This window comes from Asterias amurensis, chromosome 6 (genome assembly GCF_032118995.1).
Source record: "Asterias amurensis chromosome 6, ASM3211899v1".
NCBI classification, from domain to species: domain Eukaryota; kingdom Metazoa; phylum Echinodermata; class Asteroidea; order Forcipulatida; family Asteriidae; genus Asterias; species Asterias amurensis.
The window spans coordinates 24118860-24137747 of NC_092653.1; the positions used below are offsets into that span (position 1 = coordinate 24118860).

Here is an 18888-nt window from a genome sequence, read left to right on the forward strand (position 1 = left end):
GGGAAATCTATTCTGGGCAGTACAATGTATTGTGCTCAGAGTGCTTGGCAAAAATTGTGACCACCCACCATGGGTGAAACATTGGTGTGGATCGTATGTCAGGGGTGAGAGTTATTGCTGACAAACAAAGTCTGAAACTGGGATTTAGATCTTAGGAAGTACATTGAAATGATTGCATGTCGGCCGTGCAGGCTTGTGGGGGGACAGAGCGCCGCTGGCCCTCTCCTCCGAACTGTATATTAATGATAACCAAACATATTACATATACGGGTTGTTTTTGACAGAACCCAATTTCATAAGGCCTGTAAGCACAGAAACCTGCTAAGCACAGGAAAATCTTGCTTAGCACAACCAGGTTACCAACCAACATTCCATAAAGTTTTCTCTGTTGTGACTGGTGCCCCAATAATTTTTTGCTGAGCAAAGAAATTTAATAAGCAGTATTTTCTGCAAAGCAGCTTTATGAAATTTGGCCCAGGTGAAATACAAACCTTCAAATCCATCATGAGGTCATTAACAAGCTTGCACAGCGTGGAATTCTGTGAGTCCTTGACGTACGAGGCTGCCTTGCAGAGCTTGACGCTCGACACCACAGCACACTCCGTCATCTGCTTGTTGCTGCCTGGTGAGCACAAGGACTTTTGCAGGTTGTCTAGAAACTGTTTCTTCTGCAGTAGGCGTGAGGAGAGGTTAGGGTGGTGGCTGGCGCTGCCGTAGATCGCTGTCATCAGTGCCTGAAAACAGACAAGGAGATGGTACTGGTTTAATTAGAGATCACCTAACATCACAAAGCCGGAAGGTCACTTCAAACTGAGGGCTAAACTTACCTGATTTGGACTACCAACCCAAAATGCCATCAGGAGCACGTTGCCACCTACTACACGCTACACCTTCCTAATGTCAGGCCTGGTCTACGATCCTCCATTCTCATCCTCCAAGTACCTATATCCTGCCTTGCTAGGTACGGACACAGAGCTTTCTCTAACATTGCACCTCGTCTTTGGAACTCACTGCCGCTTGCCCTCAGAACACAAAGTAACCCCTCAATCTTCAAACGGCAGCTCAAAACACACCTCTTCAAACAAACATCTTAAATCCTGGACTCTTGACTTTGGGAACCAGCGCCCTTGAATGGCATTTTCTTTGTCAGATACTGTGAGCTCTATAACTGCTGTATATTATTATTATCATTACACTTACATCCAACATTAACTGGTATATTGACCACGAATCACAATTTCTCAGGAATAGACTGTGCAAGTCAAATGTCAAAGTGTACGATTTAATTTCGTTTCACGACATGGTCAGGTATATTTTGCACTACTTACTGGGCAGAGGATGAGGAGCATGACTTGCAGGAGCCAGACCGAACTCTTCTTCTTTGTTGATTGCATTTCCGGCAGGCTCTCAGCCATGTCAAAGAGTTTCTCACAGCAATCTAAAATAAAACATAAAAACAATAATAATAACTGGGTTTATATAGCGCCAAATTAACAAAGGATGCGAGGCGCTTATAAGAAGAAAGACCAAAATAATGGGGACAACCAGATACACGTTGGAGAGCAGATAAGTCTTAAGACCCTTTTTGAAGGACAGATTAGTCTCAGCATTGTTTCAAGGTGGTACCTCCTCATAGCACGGCCACAACCCTGCTGGTTTTAAACTGCCGGTTAAGACACTCTTTAATTCCCTTATACCAAACAACAGTAGATGATATTTAATGGTTAGACAGTAGGAGGGTTAATGCTGAATACAATACACTATATTGTTGTCTTGAGCTTACCCTGAATTTCTGACTCCTGCGTTCCATGTAGTTCCATGAACTCTTCAGGATAGTTATCCATCCAATTCCATATTGCCTGTTTAGAGAAGAAAAAAAATAGATTTTAAAATCTCAAAACATCATCAAATCAGGAGTTAATTTCAAAGAGCTACCAAACAGCCATTTTTTTGCTTACTCTGTGATTTACACAGCGTTAGAAATTTACTCTGGACCACGTGGAAAGTAGTATATGTAGTTGTTCAAAGGGGTCTTGAAGGAAGCAACTGATGTGGATGAAAATATTTCTGTTTTTAAACATAGCTTCTTGTTAATATTGTGCAAAGCCACAACCATGGGTACACTTTTAGTTACAGAGACACCAAATGAACAACAGATAATATCGAGTAGATCTTTGTAGATTTTGTGTTGGGCAAACTCAAGCACTTTTCATTCACCATTGACACATTGATTGTTAATTGTTAGAGAAATGGCATTGAGGTAACTGTTATATCAGTGGTTTTCAAACCACTGCGCATACATGTTCTTGTGATTGACTGTTCATCAGTCGAAAACAGCTATCCTTTCAAGACTGCGACAATTTTACCTTTTCAAGACTGACTACCAATGTGGCCATCACACTCTTCCTCAACGTTGGGAATTTAGATATTGTTTCTGTAAATGAGATAAAAAAACATTGGGATCAAATTCAAAAAGACATTACAAATGGGTAAATCCATATCAAACAACCAAGAATTCCCCCAGCTCTCTATGTGCTAGAGTTCTTAAGATATGGACATTTTAATTTGCAAGGTAGCGATAATTTATAAGCTAAAAGTTTGCAAGAGTATAGCTCCCTTATTACGAAGCCTAGAGCTAAAATGTTAATTTGCCGTTTCTCATGGATCTAATAGATCCCTAAAATTTGAAAAACAAATCTGAGAGGTCAAGGAAAATTCTTGGTTGATTATTTATTATCTATTATCAAGGTAACCTATTCACAAACAATCCAGATGAATTTTCTATTGTTAAGCTTTTAATAATTATTGTATTATTATTAACGATTGTAAATTGTGTCGCAATTCAGCGGTACGCTGCGAAGATTTTTTTTTTTAAATTCCATTATGCAACAAAAAACATACAAATACAAAAAAATCACAGAAAAAGCAAACAACAGAATTAAACACAAATGCCTTAAGGGCAGTAAACAAGAAAACCATGAACTTAAGACAAACAAAAAGGGGCAACAAAAAGACCAAGGACTAGACAGTACCAACTAGACATCTACACACCAGAAAAACAGATATAAACCGGGCAGAAAATTATAATTAATGCGATGAAATTGTTAAATAAATTAACCATTTATATAAATGTCCCATCTGAAGGATAATAGTAGGAGGGTTAAAGAATCCATACCTGTTAAGAGTCTTGTGAGTCGTTTACAATCCATGTTAATGTGTTGAATAAGCTCGATATCCGACTCATCACCCGACTCATCTGTGATCTTAGCAAGGGCATCCAGTCTGCAAGCATTTAAGTCAAGTATATTTATGAATATTCTTCGTCATCCGGGTAACTATATTATTGAAAGATTTTAACCTGAAGACTATAAACTGAACAACTGGACTTACTATTTTTTGACTGACGACAGTTTTACATCCTATCCTGGGTGCATCATCAGGCCGACTGATGTTCTGCCATTTGCCGCTAGAACATCAGCCGGCCTGATGATGCACCCGGGACATAAAAAATTGTCTGGGACTACTACTTTAGCTTATAGGATCGTATAACTGTACTACAGCGGAGTCAGTTCTTGAATTGGTCTCAACGTTTCGACTAGCTTGCTCTATTAATTTTTGTTTTTTTACCCATATACACCGATGTATGTAGCACTGTATACTCAAACTCAAACTCACGACCTTTGCAATTCTAGAGCAGTGTCATACCAACTAGACCACCGAGATTGCCCGATAGCTAGAGGCAGTTCGAATCCTATGTTCTAATCCTAGCTTGCTCTAGTCACCATCATCAGACTGAATTTGTAAAGTCTTTTTCAGGTTACTTAATTACCTTGCATATATGCGACTGAAGACTGCATTGAAGTTATTGAGGCTGAGAGCAAAGAGGACCTTTGAGGCGGACATTTTGAGTTGTGTGGTTAGCGGATGATGCTCTTCATAGTTGAGGAGCTGACACACCTCCGGCAAGAGGGACTTGACAAGCATCGTCTCATTAGAACGAGAAGTATCTTTTGGTTGCTGAGATGAAAAAAATAAAATGTAAGAATGTAAGAATAATAATAAAAATAATAATAATAATAACCAGTTTTTATAGCACTTTTCACACCCGAGGGCATCTCAAAGCGCTTCCGACATTATTACCCCTGGTCACTTGGCCTTAAATCATTCCTTAAACCATCTCAACTTCCTAGGGAGTATACAGCCTGTACAACAATTATATGCGCTACTCGGCTTAACCAATCACAAGAACCATCTCTGCCCTCAGGTACCCATTTACCCCTAGGCTGAGAGAAGCAATTATAGTTAAGTGTCTTGCTCAAGTACACAGGTGTCACGACCGGGATTCGAACCCACATTCAGCTGAACAGAAGCATCAGAGCTCGAGTTTGGTGCTCTTATCCACTCGGCCATTTGAGGCATTGCATGTTGAGGTATCAATAAATATTTGGTTTTCCGGTAACAACATGTGTGTGTCTACTTGCCAGGTAGATTATGTTCTTTTGAGAACTTGTCTTGCTCTACATTTTTCTACTACTGCTCAGTAGATTTTCGGAATTCAGGAGACTTCTCAGTTCCGGAAAAGAACTGTCCTGCTTTTTAACTACTGTACCTAGGCCGAAGGTAGAAAATTGGCTGGGACTACTACTTTAGCTTTAAAATGGATGGAGGGGACTTCTTGTTATAAACTTAACTATCTCGGAGTGAGTTCTAAATTGGTCTCAATGTATTGACTAGCTTGCTCTAGTCATTGTCATCGTCTGAACAATAAATATGAAGTAATCTATTAGATATTAAATTTACATCAGGGATATTATTTGGTTTTAAACACATACACTGATGTGTGTAAAGCACTGTACATGTATACTCAAAATTCTGGAGCAGATATCAGAAAACTCTTGAAAGGAGAATTTGTGACATTGCTGAAAACAGGAAAAATCCTGAGAACAATTCTATGTCTGAACAATACTTACTGCTGAGAGGCACTTCTCTAGTGTGTCTAGGACAATGAGTTGAGATTGGTGCAATAACTTGACATCATCAGGTCCTAAGGATTTCTGTAAAGATAATATTACATAATAATATATAATAATAACCAGTTTTTATACAGCGCTTTTCACACCCGGCTAAATCAATCACAAGAACCATCTCTGCCCTCACAGGTACCCATTTACCCCTGGGTGGAGAGAAGCAATTAAGTGTCTTGCTCAGGGATACCGGGACTCAAACCCACACTCTACTGAACAAAAACACCAGAGCTTGAGTTCGGTGCTCTTATCTGCTCGGCCATGACACCCTGATAAAAGAGATTAACTTTAATCTTCTGTTGGTCAGACTACGAGTTGGTCAGAGTATGAGATCGATTCAACCATTTAGTCGCCCTTTGATTGACCACTGACCAGCAACGTTTGAAAGTCTACATTGCCTTCCACATTTTTGCTGTAGCGCCACTGGTTCCCTTCTGGGCTTTACACATGAATAGCATGGTACAGGCTATCAGGACCACGGAAGGAACCATGGTCGTGAGGCTGGGTTTTTTTTGCCAAACATGTAACTCTGGGCTCTTACCACAGAAAACGGGTTGAGATTGTTGAGTATCTTGGCCAGCCCATTGATGACTTGGGAGAAGAGCTTCTTGCTGACACTGATTAAACAGTTCTTGCTCCGCTCCAGGTCAGCGTGAGCATGGCTGGATTGTGCACTCACATGAGATGGGAGCTGAAGGGAAACAGAAAACACTTTTAACTTAATAATAATAAAACAATAATGACACAGGTTCAAAACTACCCACATTACCCACAGTCGTTGCCGTAGTGCCCTGTTTCTTTGCTGTGATGCCCTCTGCAAGGTTCTATTATCAACTTACATTTTCCACATAGAAGTGCCCTTACCAAAGAAAAAATGCCTCTTCAAGTGTCTCTACTCAGTTTTCTTGAAACACAATTATTTCAGACCTGATATTTCACGGATGCCCCCTGGTCAATGCCTTGGTGTCCTTGAAATGCTAGTTAGAAACTTACACTTTCCTCATAGGGTGTCCTTTACCAAGGAGAAAATGCCTTGGTGCCCTTGCCCTTTCAAAAACGAAAGCATACATGCCTGCAATTTTTGACAGTAATTGTGTAACATGACCTTTTGCTGGCATCACACTTTCGTTACATCCTTCCTCCGGGCACAGGACAGCTCACATTAAAATGTAATTACTCTTTACCTGATAGTGATAATTTAACTACATGTACATGTACTTGTACACAAATGTTACGTACAATAAATGTATAATATAAACTCACACTACATGTACATTGTATGTGTATCATACAGGTGCGTGTACTATTACATTGCCGATGGAATCAAATAGTAAATGAACTACACTGTACATGTACATTGGGTGTACAGTAACTTCACTGCACTTCAACATTGTAAACTCTCTGAACATTCAGTATACATCCAATGCGGTTTTGAATGATAGGCCTATAAACTTTGCCATCCCGCAATAATGTGGAATATGCAATCCATAGAAAACACACAACACAAGAATACACATGTATGCAGCAGCTGTACACAGTTCTACAACCACACAAAACCAGTGCAGTTGACTGATTACAAATGGTAGGTCAATTTGCTGGAAAATGCTACCAAGAAGAGAAGGAAGCAGTCTTTATATTCAACCTACACTACAAGGTAAACAGATTTCAGGCCTGATACTTCACGGAGGCAACAAAGGCAATTGCCTTCGTTGCCCCTTGTCATTGCCTTGGTGCCCTTGAAATGTTACAGTAGAAATTTACAATTTCCTCATAGGGTGCCATTTGCCAAAGAGAAAATGCCTTGGTGCCCTTGCCCTTTCAAAAACGAGGCAAACAGCCCTGAGATTTATAAGCAGGCCTGGATTGCATCTTGTTGAAAGGGCAAGCCGTTTTTATTTTACTATTAGGGCAGCATGTGAAAAAAACAAAAGGCACCGAGACCAAGGCCAGGGCCGGAGAACCCATGGCTTCCCCAGGCCTAAAATATACAACACCTCAAGTTCATGTCACATTGCATAATTATTTAGATCTGCTATGATAGGATAAAATGTTGCCGCAAAATTGTTTGAAATCTCAATTAAAATTTAGTGACAACATAATGAAAATGTGTCCAAGCCTACATGTAGGCATTAAGTACAGTGTCATGACCAGAAATTTAATCCACACTTTGATATGTACAATACAGCCATCAGAACTTGAGTCCAATACACATCACTCTGCCACAAGACTTCACATGACATACATAATTCGGGGTTCTCCACATGCGGTTTTATCCAGGTGCTGCAATCGTTTGTGCAATTGGCTTATCTATCGTGCAGGAATAGTTTGCGCAATTTGCCGATAGTGCAGGAATAATTTGCGCGATTTGATAAAAGTGCAGGAACGGTTTGCGCAATATTTGTCGAGCATGCAGGATTGGTTTAGCGCCCGGACAAAATTTAACCCTGTGGAGAACCCCTACTGATGAAGATGACCTGACCTGCCGATGGAAACCAAGCCAAAACCGTTTCCTGACACAGCGTACACTACAGTACATACATACTAGTCATTAATTACATCAAAAGAGAAAGAGAAAGTTAAAATAGATTCCAGTTCCTTTTTTCTAATCTCATAACAATATGGATCATTTGTTTTTGAAATATACACCGATGTGTATTACTATTAGTGTTACTGTATACTCAGTACTCCCCCGCCCCCTCCCCTCCTTTACTCTTTCTACTGTTTGAACATCAAAACGAGAGAGAAATATTTTACACTTACTTTACAACACATGACAATCATGACCATTTCACCCTTCAGTATGCCGTTTTACAGTGTACACTACTTATAATATTACAAATAAACAAACACAAACAATAGCCTACATGGCAGTACCCACTGCTAAAACATAGGATTCGAGCTGCCTCTAGCCACCGGCCAATCTCGATGGTCTAGTTGGTAAGATACTGCTCTAGAATTGCAAAGGTCGTGGGTTTGAATCCCACCCGAGTAGTGCCAGTGGTTTGTTTTAATAGGACTCAGGAAAGTACCGAGTATACAGTGCTTACACACATCGGTGTAAGGGTAAACACCAAAATGAATAGCCTACATGTCTACTAATACATGTAGTACCAGTAAACAGTATTATTCTCAAGCACATGTGCACTGAGTGAAAGTGCAAGGAAGTGCAGTACATGTAAAACATGTACAGTACGTATGTAAGTGTGGTGCATACTTGTATACATACTGCAGTTATATCATTTATAAAGGTAAATAAATGCATTGTGCCGACCATGGACTAGCACTGCATAACATGACATGACATTTGTACAACATGAAGGAAGGAGTAACAATCTTCAACACCTGTGCCAAAGGGTCTGAGATATTCTGTCAAAACACTGTCATAGTGTGATGTCACTTCCTGTTGAGGTCACTAGTATTTCCTGTGCTGATGGAGCATCTTGCAACAAGACGCTGGCATTTTCTTACTGTATGTCCTCATAGGAAAGCTACTCAAAGTAAAAGTTATCGAGTGTGTGCTTGAGTGTCATATTTCAAAAGCAAATCTATGTGAAATAAAATATGCAGGCATGTGTAGGCTCTATACTTTGTTTTTGAAAGGGCAAGGGCACCAAGGCATTTTCTACTTGGCACCCTATGAGGACATTGTAAACTTCTACTAGAGCATTTCAAGGCCACCAAGGCAATGACCAGGGGCCATGGAGGCAACTGCCTTTGTTGCCTCCGTGAAGTATCAGGTCTATTATGGCCTAATGTGTGTGTATAATTTATTAACAATAACAATTGAAGTAGTAGGCATTTTGAAAAATCACCAAGGAACTTTTCAACCAATACATAAAACCAAAAGTTTTAGGGACTTGTGGCAATATTTTTTCTGAGAAACAGTGATTCAAAAAAATCGCTTTGGTTCCATTTAAAGCTTTTTTATTTTACAGTTATTCTTACTATCCCTTGGACAATTATATTATATTTTATTATGAGGAAATTGAAATGTGACTCTCACTGAAACTAGGCACACGTAGGCCACATACTTTGTACACTTGTAGGTCAAGACCAGGACCCAATTTCATGGCTCAGCTTACAGGGAATTCTGTGCTTACGGCAAGCGTATTTCACAGGTTAGCGGCGAATTTTGGCTTCTGCGCGTGCATACTCCACATTACTAGGCATTCTGTGCTTACATAGCTAGTGCAGAAACTCAGCGCTTGCACGTTAGTGAGAATCGTGATCGTAAGCGCAGAATTCGGTGGTAAGCAGAGCCATGAAATTGGGCCCAGTGCTGTACCTGTTGGACTTGATGCCCTTCGAATGATTCCAATTGACTTTAGTTTTTCCGATGGAAGTACCCTTTGCAAAATGAAAATGACCTTGCCCTGTCAAAGATTAAATCTTGAAGTCTATGTGAAACTTTTGAAGGGGCACCAAGGTCAAGACCAGGGCAGTAGAGGCCATGGTCTCTGTGAATTTCCAGGTCTGGTGATGAGAGGCATTTTGTTAAGTGTGTTGTCCGAGGACACTCGTGTCACAACCGGTTATCGGACCCACTCTTCAATGATACTGTTAATTTTCTTCTGTAAAAGAGATAATCTGAAGTCTTCAGTGTTCAGATGGATGCTGTACATTTTTAAGAAATACATGTTATTGTTAGACAATCAACTGAAAGACTTTCATCAAAGTACACATGCTTATTTTCATTCATGTTTATTTTCATTCCCCAAATTATTGTTTGTGCAAAGTAAGTGAGAAGTTTTAAATCACACACACCCGGCTGTAATTTATCAAGTTTGTAGATGAATTGGAGTGTAAGCTGTTTATGTACAAAGATTCTAAACAATTCAATATTGAAAACATGGTTTCTATTCTAAAATGATTTTACCTCCTGAAAGTACTTGGGGGAAGTCTAGTTCTACCTCCATAAGGTTTATTGCAATTCAGAACCGCAATGCTTCATAGGCAGATGACAGTGTGCGCACGTCATGTCATGCGCCCGGGCTACCGATGTGCCTGGGCCACCGATGTCCCCTTTCATTACTCAGCATGCCCGGTGAAAAAGCGCCCTTTCTTGATATTTTCTATTCACAACATGGACGTAGATAGGGGCCCAAGAAGAAGCGGAGGGGGTATATTTATTGGCACTATTTTTGCTTTACCTCCATCATGTCATGTACATGGTCATTGTCATTGTCTGTAGTGCACTGTCAGTGTGAGTGTCACTAGTCATGCTAGTGTAGTGTTCAAAACAAAACTTTACATCATGTATTTTGATTGAAAAACACTTTCACTTCAGTTTCTAATAGGCCTACTTAAAATTGGGGAACTACTATTTAAATTATGTAATTTCCCTTACTTAACTAACTAGGCCTAGTGAAGGTAACAAGTTAAACATTTTCAATTTTCAGAAGGTCGAGTTGTCTCGTATTGTAACACTTATAATATTGGGGCCGGGTGTACGTCCGTAAATAGAATCCCTTAGTTAGATAATTATTCCTTAGTTTTGTTTTCATATAAAACAGTAAACTTGTTTACAAATAACAACTATTTGCGAAGAAAAAAAATGTCATTCTGGGACAAAAAGTCTACGTTGTGCTAGCAATGACCCGGTCGTGAGCTACCCTCTAAATTAACCCATCATACAGCACACAAGAATAGGCAGTCGCCAGAGAGTAGAGCAGTTTCTAACCAGGCAGTGCTGTCACTTGTTCTCGCTTCTTGCGCTCGTTCGGTGCATGAAAAAACGAACAAGTAAAAAAATCTATGAAAAAACACACACCTTCCTGACTCGATTAAGCCCAAACCACACCACGACAGCTCCTCTTACCTGTTCTTCGAATCTCGTGATAAGCCATGACACCCATTCCATAGGTCTTTGGGAAGCCATACCGGGTTGGAAACTGGAATTTTCTGCACTTCTGACGGCCAGTGTACACGCGGATTTGTGATTTAGGCCGCCATGACACTTTTAGAACAGGAACGGTTGTCTGCGCATGCTCAGGACACAAATTCCAAATAAGGAAAGTTGAATCGGAAGCAGGCGGTCACAGACAACAACACAAGCGCTGACGCAGTGTGTCCTTCGTTCATTCTGGGCTTTTGTTGTACAAGGTAATCCGACCTCTTTGACCCATTTAAAACGACAATAACTATTTCCCGGAGGCCAAACAAGCACAGTGAAACATAATCTTTGGACAGGAACAACTTTGCTTGAGCGAGTTTTTTCTTTCATCAATCCAAGTAAAATCTTCTACTGATAAACAGTGATGTAGGGATAAAACATGGAGGAAGCTATTTCTTCCTTCATGGATAATAAAATCAGCTGGCGTTATTTCACTTTCGTTTTACTTGTGCTGGTGATCTGAAACATAATAATTTGAGACAGTCCCGAGTTTATAAAATACTTCCAAATTTCTACAAAACACTATTGTTTGCCCCTACACCTTAAGAACCACGCCCCCCCTACGACCCCCCCCCCCCCCCCAAGTTTATTTTAATGTGTTGTGTTCTTCTCTCTCTCTGTCTTGTTTTTGGTAGGGATGTCAGGGTTTTATTTTGCTCTTCCTTTGTAACAGTTTTGACCAATCATCAAGAAGACCCAGGTTTCAACAAAAATCCGGCCTACCCACCCCCCCCCCCCAAGCAATTCTGGTTCATTACAGCGCCCTCTGTTGAAGTGCTTATACTGACTAATTGCCGTTTAGTATCCAACGATTTTGTTATAGTATATAAGTCGAGAACTGTGCCCAAAAATGCGCGTTTGCCTGAAACAAATTCTTGATTAACTAATAACAGTTCGGTTAAATAAATAACAACACTCTTTGAAATGCAGTAATAATTACAAAGACGTTTATTTTACAATTTTCTACTTTTATTTGCAACCTATTAATTATTACTAGTAAGTAAACAAAGTTGTTATAACTTAATAATATTGAGGGCTTACAAAAATGTTGAAGAGACTAATGCTCTGTGTGTTTTCCCTATTTATAGCCAAAAGGGAACTTTGCATTCAGATTAGGCGTTTTGTACTTTAAAAGGGGGGAATTTGCTATGAAATGAATGGTTGGAACGGAAATCATTTGTTTCAAAAGTAGAATTATAACAATAAACAAAACAATACCTTGAAATTGTGTTTTTCTTTTACTTCCTGAACTAAAAACGGACCGCCATTTTGTAGAACCAAATTGACTCCATAAAATAGCAGACCGAGTTAGTTCATAAAGTAAATAGGAAAACCACACAATTTCTAGGGATACTTTGTGTGAGTCATTATATTCTAACTTTCAAAATCTTTCAAACCATATTAATTTTCAAAACAAGCACTTTAATAACCCAAAGCGCTCAATCCGAGGGCAAATAAACTTTAATTGTCATATAATTTACTCACTCATACAAAATAAATGGTTATCCTTGACTTTCAGCACTTCATCTTCTTACTAACCATCCCTAAAGAGTACTGTAAATAAAAAAGTAACAGTACTGTTGTACCAATAACCATCAGGACCCACCAGGTACTTGTTGCGTTTGTTTGTTTATTTGTTTGTGGTTTGTTAACCCATCCCTGTTAAAATTGATAGATCTAAACCTGAATAGAAATTATTACGAGCCTCATCATGTATCCTTTTTGACTCAAAATCTACATGTGCATATAAATCTTGATAAAATAATAATTGTACAAGTATTACTTGAGCAATAAACAACCAAACAAAATAACTCAATATTTTAAAGGCATTGGACACCTTTGGTAATTGTCAAAGACAATGAGTATCCTCACATGGTGTATCCCAACTGGGCATAAAATAACAATTCTGTGAAAATGTTTACTCAATTGGTCATAAAAGTTGCAAGAGAATTTCAAAAGAAAAAACACCATTCTTGCACAAATTTGTGTGCTTTCAGATGCCTTAAGAAGGCTTCAGGCCTCAAGACTTTTAACATTTGAGTGAGAAAATACCTCTTTCTCAAAAACTATGTTACTTCAGAGGGAGCGTTTCTCACACTGTTTTGTATAATCAACAGCTCTCCATTGCTAGCTACCAAGTAAGTTTTTATGCTAACAATTGTTTTCAGTAATTACAAATAGTGTCCAGTGCCTTTACAACTGATCATCTTGGGGGGAAAAAATCAAGTTAATGTTAAGGTATTGCTTTATGAACTAAGATCAGGTGAACCAAAACTACTTTGAATGAGATAATCTACCACAACATTCTTGCTGGTAAAGGTAAACTGACCATTTCAAAATGATCGTTTGTAATGAAAAACAAAATTAACAGAAAAAACCCTAAAACATGTATATTTGCGTTTGAATGGTACGTGCACTCCAATAAATAAATAAATCAATTACTTAAAAGTTAACTGACCATTTAATGGTCCATGATAATGTACAGACATGATACCTTCCCTAAAACAAACCTCATATTCCTTCCGTGAAGGAGAACTTTGTCGAAATCATCCCAAATCCTGCACTAAGCCCTATGCCAGCGAGCAGCCAACTTGTGTAGGAACTTCCAACAAGAAAAAAGAGTACATTCAAGGGAGTTAAGAAAACCAAGAGTTGGACTTTTATGTTGTGATCATTGATCAGCTGGTACTGTACAAATGTAGACAAAACTGGAAAGGTTAGGAGAAATAATCCAATTTCCAAAATGGCCACAAATCCCACTCCCACTTGCCAGAGATCACTTTGCATCACTGCTGCTGAGAATACGTTGAGTAAACTTACCCCAACAACAACCCCACTTGTACTTCTGGTGGTTAGATTCACAAAGACAGTTGGATCTCTTTGTAGGCTCAACAAAATCAGCGATGAGACTGAATTCCAGATTTCCCACTGCTCAATTGGGCAATTCATGCAGGCAAGAAGGTAAGCTGAGATGGTTAACAAGTTGCAAATAAGTGCTTCTTGGTTTGGTGAAGACCCGAATGGATCTCTCTTCTTTATGAAGAAACAGTGGGCACGTAGAGCAAACACAAGAAGCATGCTGATTATGCAGTACAGTTGCAAACAAGGCATTTTCAAATCTTTGCCGTTGTCTTTCAGTGCTTGATTTGCCTCTGTAATATAAGTCATTAGGGCAACAATTGCAAGAAAACACACAGAGGGCTTCAAGATGAACTGCTTCTGAAGAGGCCTACTTGATTGAAAGTTTATCAAAAGGGTGAGCATAACAAAAGAACACGCTGTACAAGAAAGAGTATACTGTAAAATTGTTAAATTGGAAGCAGTTGTACAGAGCATCAGAGAGACTTTTAATCCAGATGCAAGTCCAAAGATACATGAGAGTATAAAGACCAAGAATGGACCAAGCTGAAAAGATGCTATTCTAAGGAAGATTGCTGAACCCAGAGTACAGGCAGTAATGGTCAGCCAGCTACTCAAATTGTACTGTGAAACTGAACTTGATGGCTGAATCACAAATATTAGACAAGTTGTCATAATCCACAGAATGTTGATTTTACGAGCAGAGGGAAGATGACGTAAATGTTGGGTAGTTATCTTCAGGCTTAGTAAGGTTGAGATGATGTTTACAAAGCATGCTGCCTGCAGTGATGTAGGGGTGCTGTCATAAAGAATGTAACACAGCGGTTGCAGTAGACTGTGATAAGAAAGTATTATGCCGACTGTGACAGATAAGATGTACATAGACGCAGCCCTGATTGAAAGATCACCCTGCTGTTCAAAGCAAAACAACTTGGTTACCGTCAACGTAAGAGCTACTATGCTGAATGAGCCAGTTATAGGAGACTGATTGACCCCGGCTAAAACTTCCACTAAGTATGGAGCCTTAAAGGCGTGTAGCGCTGACCCTATCCAAGCACAATACCAGGTAACAACACCGGCTGACAGCAACCTGACAAAAAGGTAAACACTACAGACACTTGTACACAGTAATAAAAAGGACGAGTATAGTTGGTGCTGGTACAATAGTGATTCAGCGTAAACCAGCCCTCCCATGAAAGCAATGAGCAGAGCCGATGAGAGTTTCTGGTTTTGTGAGCTGGATACCAAGAAACAAGCAACGGACAGGACTGCGATAGAGATGAGACCATAAGTGATCCATGTGAGGTCCAAGTCTTGAAGCTCTAAATGTCTTGGGATACTGTAATACACAGCCAGTGTGTAGATAAGACCAACAGCAACACCAAATATCAACTTGAACATTTGCTGCACGTGCCCTTTTTGTGATGCTGTCCAACCAAGAAGCACATTGGTTAGTACTGTGACCGATAACCAGTCAACCATGAATGAAACATGTGTGTATTTCATGAGTATTGACCCAAGAAGAAGTGCTGTTATACCTGAAATCCATCGAATCATGATGATGTATTTATAATGAATCCCATAACCTTCAGTCCATGCTCTCAGTTCCAGTAATGTCATTAAAAAACATGGTGTAAAAATCAAGAACAATAGTCTCAATACACTTATCAACTCAAATAAATTCAAAATATTCATGAAAATAAATACCTCTGCAGGAGTTGAAACATATAAAATTAAAAGTAGAGAAACTTCGACATGACCTAGAACAAAAGCCCCTGAACTGGTAAATGATTTATAATTGGGCTTACGAAATGAAGGTGATGTCGGCGTAACAAATAGTCTTAGTATGAGGAATCCATGAATAATGACGCTGTAGGGAATATAACTTGGAGAGGCCAGCATCGTCAACATGCAACAGGTTACTGCGACAGAAACACTGGGGAAGATGGTGAACAAAGACATCTCTAATGCCTCAGCGAGAGTGGGCTCTTCTTTCAGGAACTCCTCAAAGTGGACCAGAATCCACCCACCTGTCATCACTATGGACATATTCAGCAAGAGGATGGTAATGATGTTGTAGAAGGACTCCCAAAGAAGCGGCAAAGCAGAGTAGATGATGGTCATTTGGGCTGCAATAAAGACGCACAGATACACCAGAACAGCTCTCCGTTTTGCTCCTCCACTATGCATGAAATGGATCAGAAGCCCTCCTATGACCACAACACCGAGGAGTAGTTCTCCAGATAGGGCCAAAGCAAGGAACATGCCAGGTAAAGCTGTGATGAAGACACGGCCATCGTACTGGAAAGGTCGGAGTTCAAACCAATCAGGGAGTTCCTTTTGAGGGTCGGTTGGAGAAGGAGGTGGGCTAGAGTCGGTGGGTGACGGAGGAGGCTGATCACTTGTAGTTCGTCTCATGGTGACAAATTGCTGAAAAAAATTTAAACAAAATCATAAGCTGTCAATATTGTTTAGTCATTTATGTCATTCAGCGACAATTTTTAACATGGAAACAAAATTACAGCTTAGGTCAAGGTCATGGGGTTTAGAAACCCCGTTATAAAATTTGCCAGAAATTAGTGCGACTAGCTAAGTTTTTAAGATAACGTGAGCAACAGTATACTTCTGTTTATTGTGCTACATAATATGTTGCTGCACTGTTTAAGGCCTACTGTTAGTACAAAAATAAAACATTAGTTGACTACTCAGATTTTTTTGCATGCTTTGTTTTTTGCTTGTTTTCACGCTTATAAATACCGTTTTTAAAATCAATTAACAACACATTTGAGCATCTTTGCCCCAGTTGTTAGATCAGTGATCCTTGTCACACTAAGGTAAGGTCATCGTCATAACAGGTCCAATTACATTGTTTATTAATTCACAGGGTTATAAATGTGTGATTCGTATCATCAGACAAGTACTATGTTATGTAAAAAGTTAACTTGATTGAAACTTTGAAAGCAAAGAAAGATGTCAGCAATTAACAAATTTAAATGTCAAACTTAGGATTGTGACTGTCTATGAGTATGTCATGTCTGTGTAGCATTGCCATTGCATTGGTCATGACTGTGTCACTTGGGTTTTGGGGGTACGGTGTGTGCTGTCTATCACTTTCAGTGAGTAACCTTCTATTTATAAATATTTTTATAAGTTAGTAATTAGTATGAATGTAATTTTTTAACATTTATGATTAACAATCAATGTTTATTATATATTAGCCTAGGCAAACAGTCATATTTATTGGCAATTTTATATCATCCGATAATCATTATCAATGACAGTATCCTTATTTTTAACATTAGAAAATTAGAGAGATAAATATTATTCAGTTTAAACTTTATTTTGTTAAATTATTTTAATTATTTATTTAACATGTTTAATAAAAGTTAAAACTAGCAAAAAATTAGACCCAGTAACTGGGGCGCTGTACTCCTTTTCAACAATTTTTGACTTTATCTGTCGTACTAGCGCCCCAGGGAATGGCACAGAATTTTAACGAATACCCAGTTTTTCGCGACACCCAGCCACAAAAAATGCCTCAAAATGACAAAAAGACCAAACAAACTAGCTCAAAAATCGCCTACTCTATTCTCGATACGTCTAGGATGTAACATCAGGCATTTAATTGTACTCACGATCATTTTTTAAACTCCAAATCGATGATTTTTAACTCCGCATCGTGGAGCGATTGACAAGTCTGCGATTTTCGGATGTGTATGGTAACGAAACATGGCGTCGCGTTGTGGGTGGATGTCCATCAACGGCTGTTTAATGCTACACTTGTTACAGGCGTTGCAGCGAATGCTATACATTGTACACGGGGATGGGTACAGGCGCTGCAGCTAGCGAGTGCCCACGTGCGTTCAATCATGGTCAACGTAACTTACACGGTGCCGGGTTGTTGGAAAATTATCAGAAAGGGGGTGAAAGGTTCTCAGAAAGGGAATATTGTCTGAAAGAGGGGATTTTTCTGGTCTGAAGTCTGCTGGATGAAGCTGGATGGTTCGGGATGAAGTCTGCTGGTCTGGATTTTTCTGGTCATCGCCCCCCCCCCCCAAAAAAAAAAAAAGGAAAAAAAAAAAAGGGGAAAAAAGATGATAAATAAATATAAAAAAAAATCTACAGTGACACTGGCAGCACTAAACATTATAAGAAGCAATTTAACCGTGCACAAAAATCGTAGGCCTAGATGAAGTACAGCGGTTTTTATTTATTTATCATATTTTTCCTTTTTTTTTTTTTTTTTTTTCTTTTTTTTGGGGGGGTGATGACCAGAAAAATCCCCTCTTTCAGACAATATTCCCTTTCTGAGAACCTTTCACCCCCTTTCTGATATTTTTCCAACAATCCGGCACCGTGTAAGTTACGTTGACCATGATTGAACGCACGTGGGCACTCGCTAGCTGCAGCGCCTGTACCCATCCCCGTGTACAATGTATAGCATTCGCTGCAACGCCTGTAACAAGTGTAGCATTAAACAGCCGTTGATGGACATCCACCCACAACGCGACGCCATGTTTCGTTACCATACACATCCGAAAATCGCAGACTTGTCAATCGCTCCACGATGCGGAGTTAAAAATCATCGATTTGGAGTTTAAAAAATGATCGTGAGTACAATTAAATGCCTGATGTTACATCCTAGACGTATCGAGAATAGAGTAGGCGATTTTTGAGCTAGTTTGTTTGGTCTTTTTGTCATTTTGAGGCATTTTTTGTGGCTGGGTGTCGCGAAAAACTGGGTATTCGTTAAAATTCTGTGCCATTCCCTGGGGCGCTAGTACGACAGATAAAGTCAAAAATTGTTGAAAAGGAGTACAGCGCCCCAGTTACTGGGTCTAGTAAAAAATATAGTTTTTAAAAATATGCGTAAGATTTTCAGACAAATTTACCTTTTTGACAGCTTCCAAATGAAGTGACTTGAGATCAATTAGCGATTGTCGTATGCCTATTCACGAAGATTGAGCTAATTTTGTGAATACGAGTCGATACTGACAATACCAATCTCCTGTGTACTTGCTTGAAGCATTGATCTTGACCATCTTGACGATGCACGGGCGCCGCCATTGCTCCGTTGTTCATCTATCCGCCTATTCGTCAATTGGTGGCGCC

General features: G+C 39.4%; 2 protein-coding genes across 3 annotated transcripts in view; both read right to left on the minus strand.

Annotated features, from left to right (window-relative positions):
• LOC139938898 (neurofibromin-like) overlaps positions 1 to 11074 on the minus strand; it is a 55889-nt gene extending 44815 nt beyond the window's left edge. For both annotated transcript variants that reach the window (XM_071934550.1, XM_071934549.1), the window contains exons 1-9: positions 10843 to 11074; positions 5566 to 5715; positions 4971 to 5054; positions 3830 to 4017; positions 3176 to 3282; positions 2367 to 2434; positions 1784 to 1859; positions 1329 to 1438; positions 492 to 734 (exon numbers count right to left, since the gene is read on the minus strand). In XM_071934550.1, the coding sequence (XP_071790651.1) occupies positions 492 to 734; positions 1329 to 1438; positions 1784 to 1859; positions 2367 to 2434; positions 3176 to 3282; positions 3830 to 4017; positions 4971 to 5054; positions 5566 to 5715; positions 10843 to 10902 (1086 nt within the window). In that variant the 5' untranslated portion in view covers positions 10903 to 11074. The remainder of the gene's footprint in view (positions 1 to 491; positions 735 to 1328; positions 1439 to 1783; positions 1860 to 2366; positions 2435 to 3175; positions 3283 to 3829; positions 4018 to 4970; positions 5055 to 5565; positions 5716 to 10842) is intronic.
• A 795-nt stretch (positions 11075 to 11869) lies between these two features.
• LOC139938900 (uncharacterized) lies at positions 11870 to 18803 on the minus strand. The gene is made up of 2 exons (XM_071934551.1): positions 18669 to 18803; positions 11870 to 16206 (listed from the first exon to the last, which is right to left on the minus strand). The coding sequence occupies exon 2, from the start codon at positions 16192 to 16194 to the stop codon at positions 13429 to 13431; it is 2766 nt and encodes a 921-aa protein (XP_071790652.1). The 5' UTR covers positions 16195 to 16206; positions 18669 to 18803; the 3' UTR covers positions 11870 to 13428.
• Positions 18804 to 18888: the final 85 nt, after the last annotated feature.

Excerpts from the sequence above, each read along its gene's own strand:
- LOC139938900 (XM_071934551.1), bottom strand. The coding sequence starts at position 16,194 with ATGAGACGAACTACAAGTGATCAGCCTCCTCCGTCACCCACCGACTCT.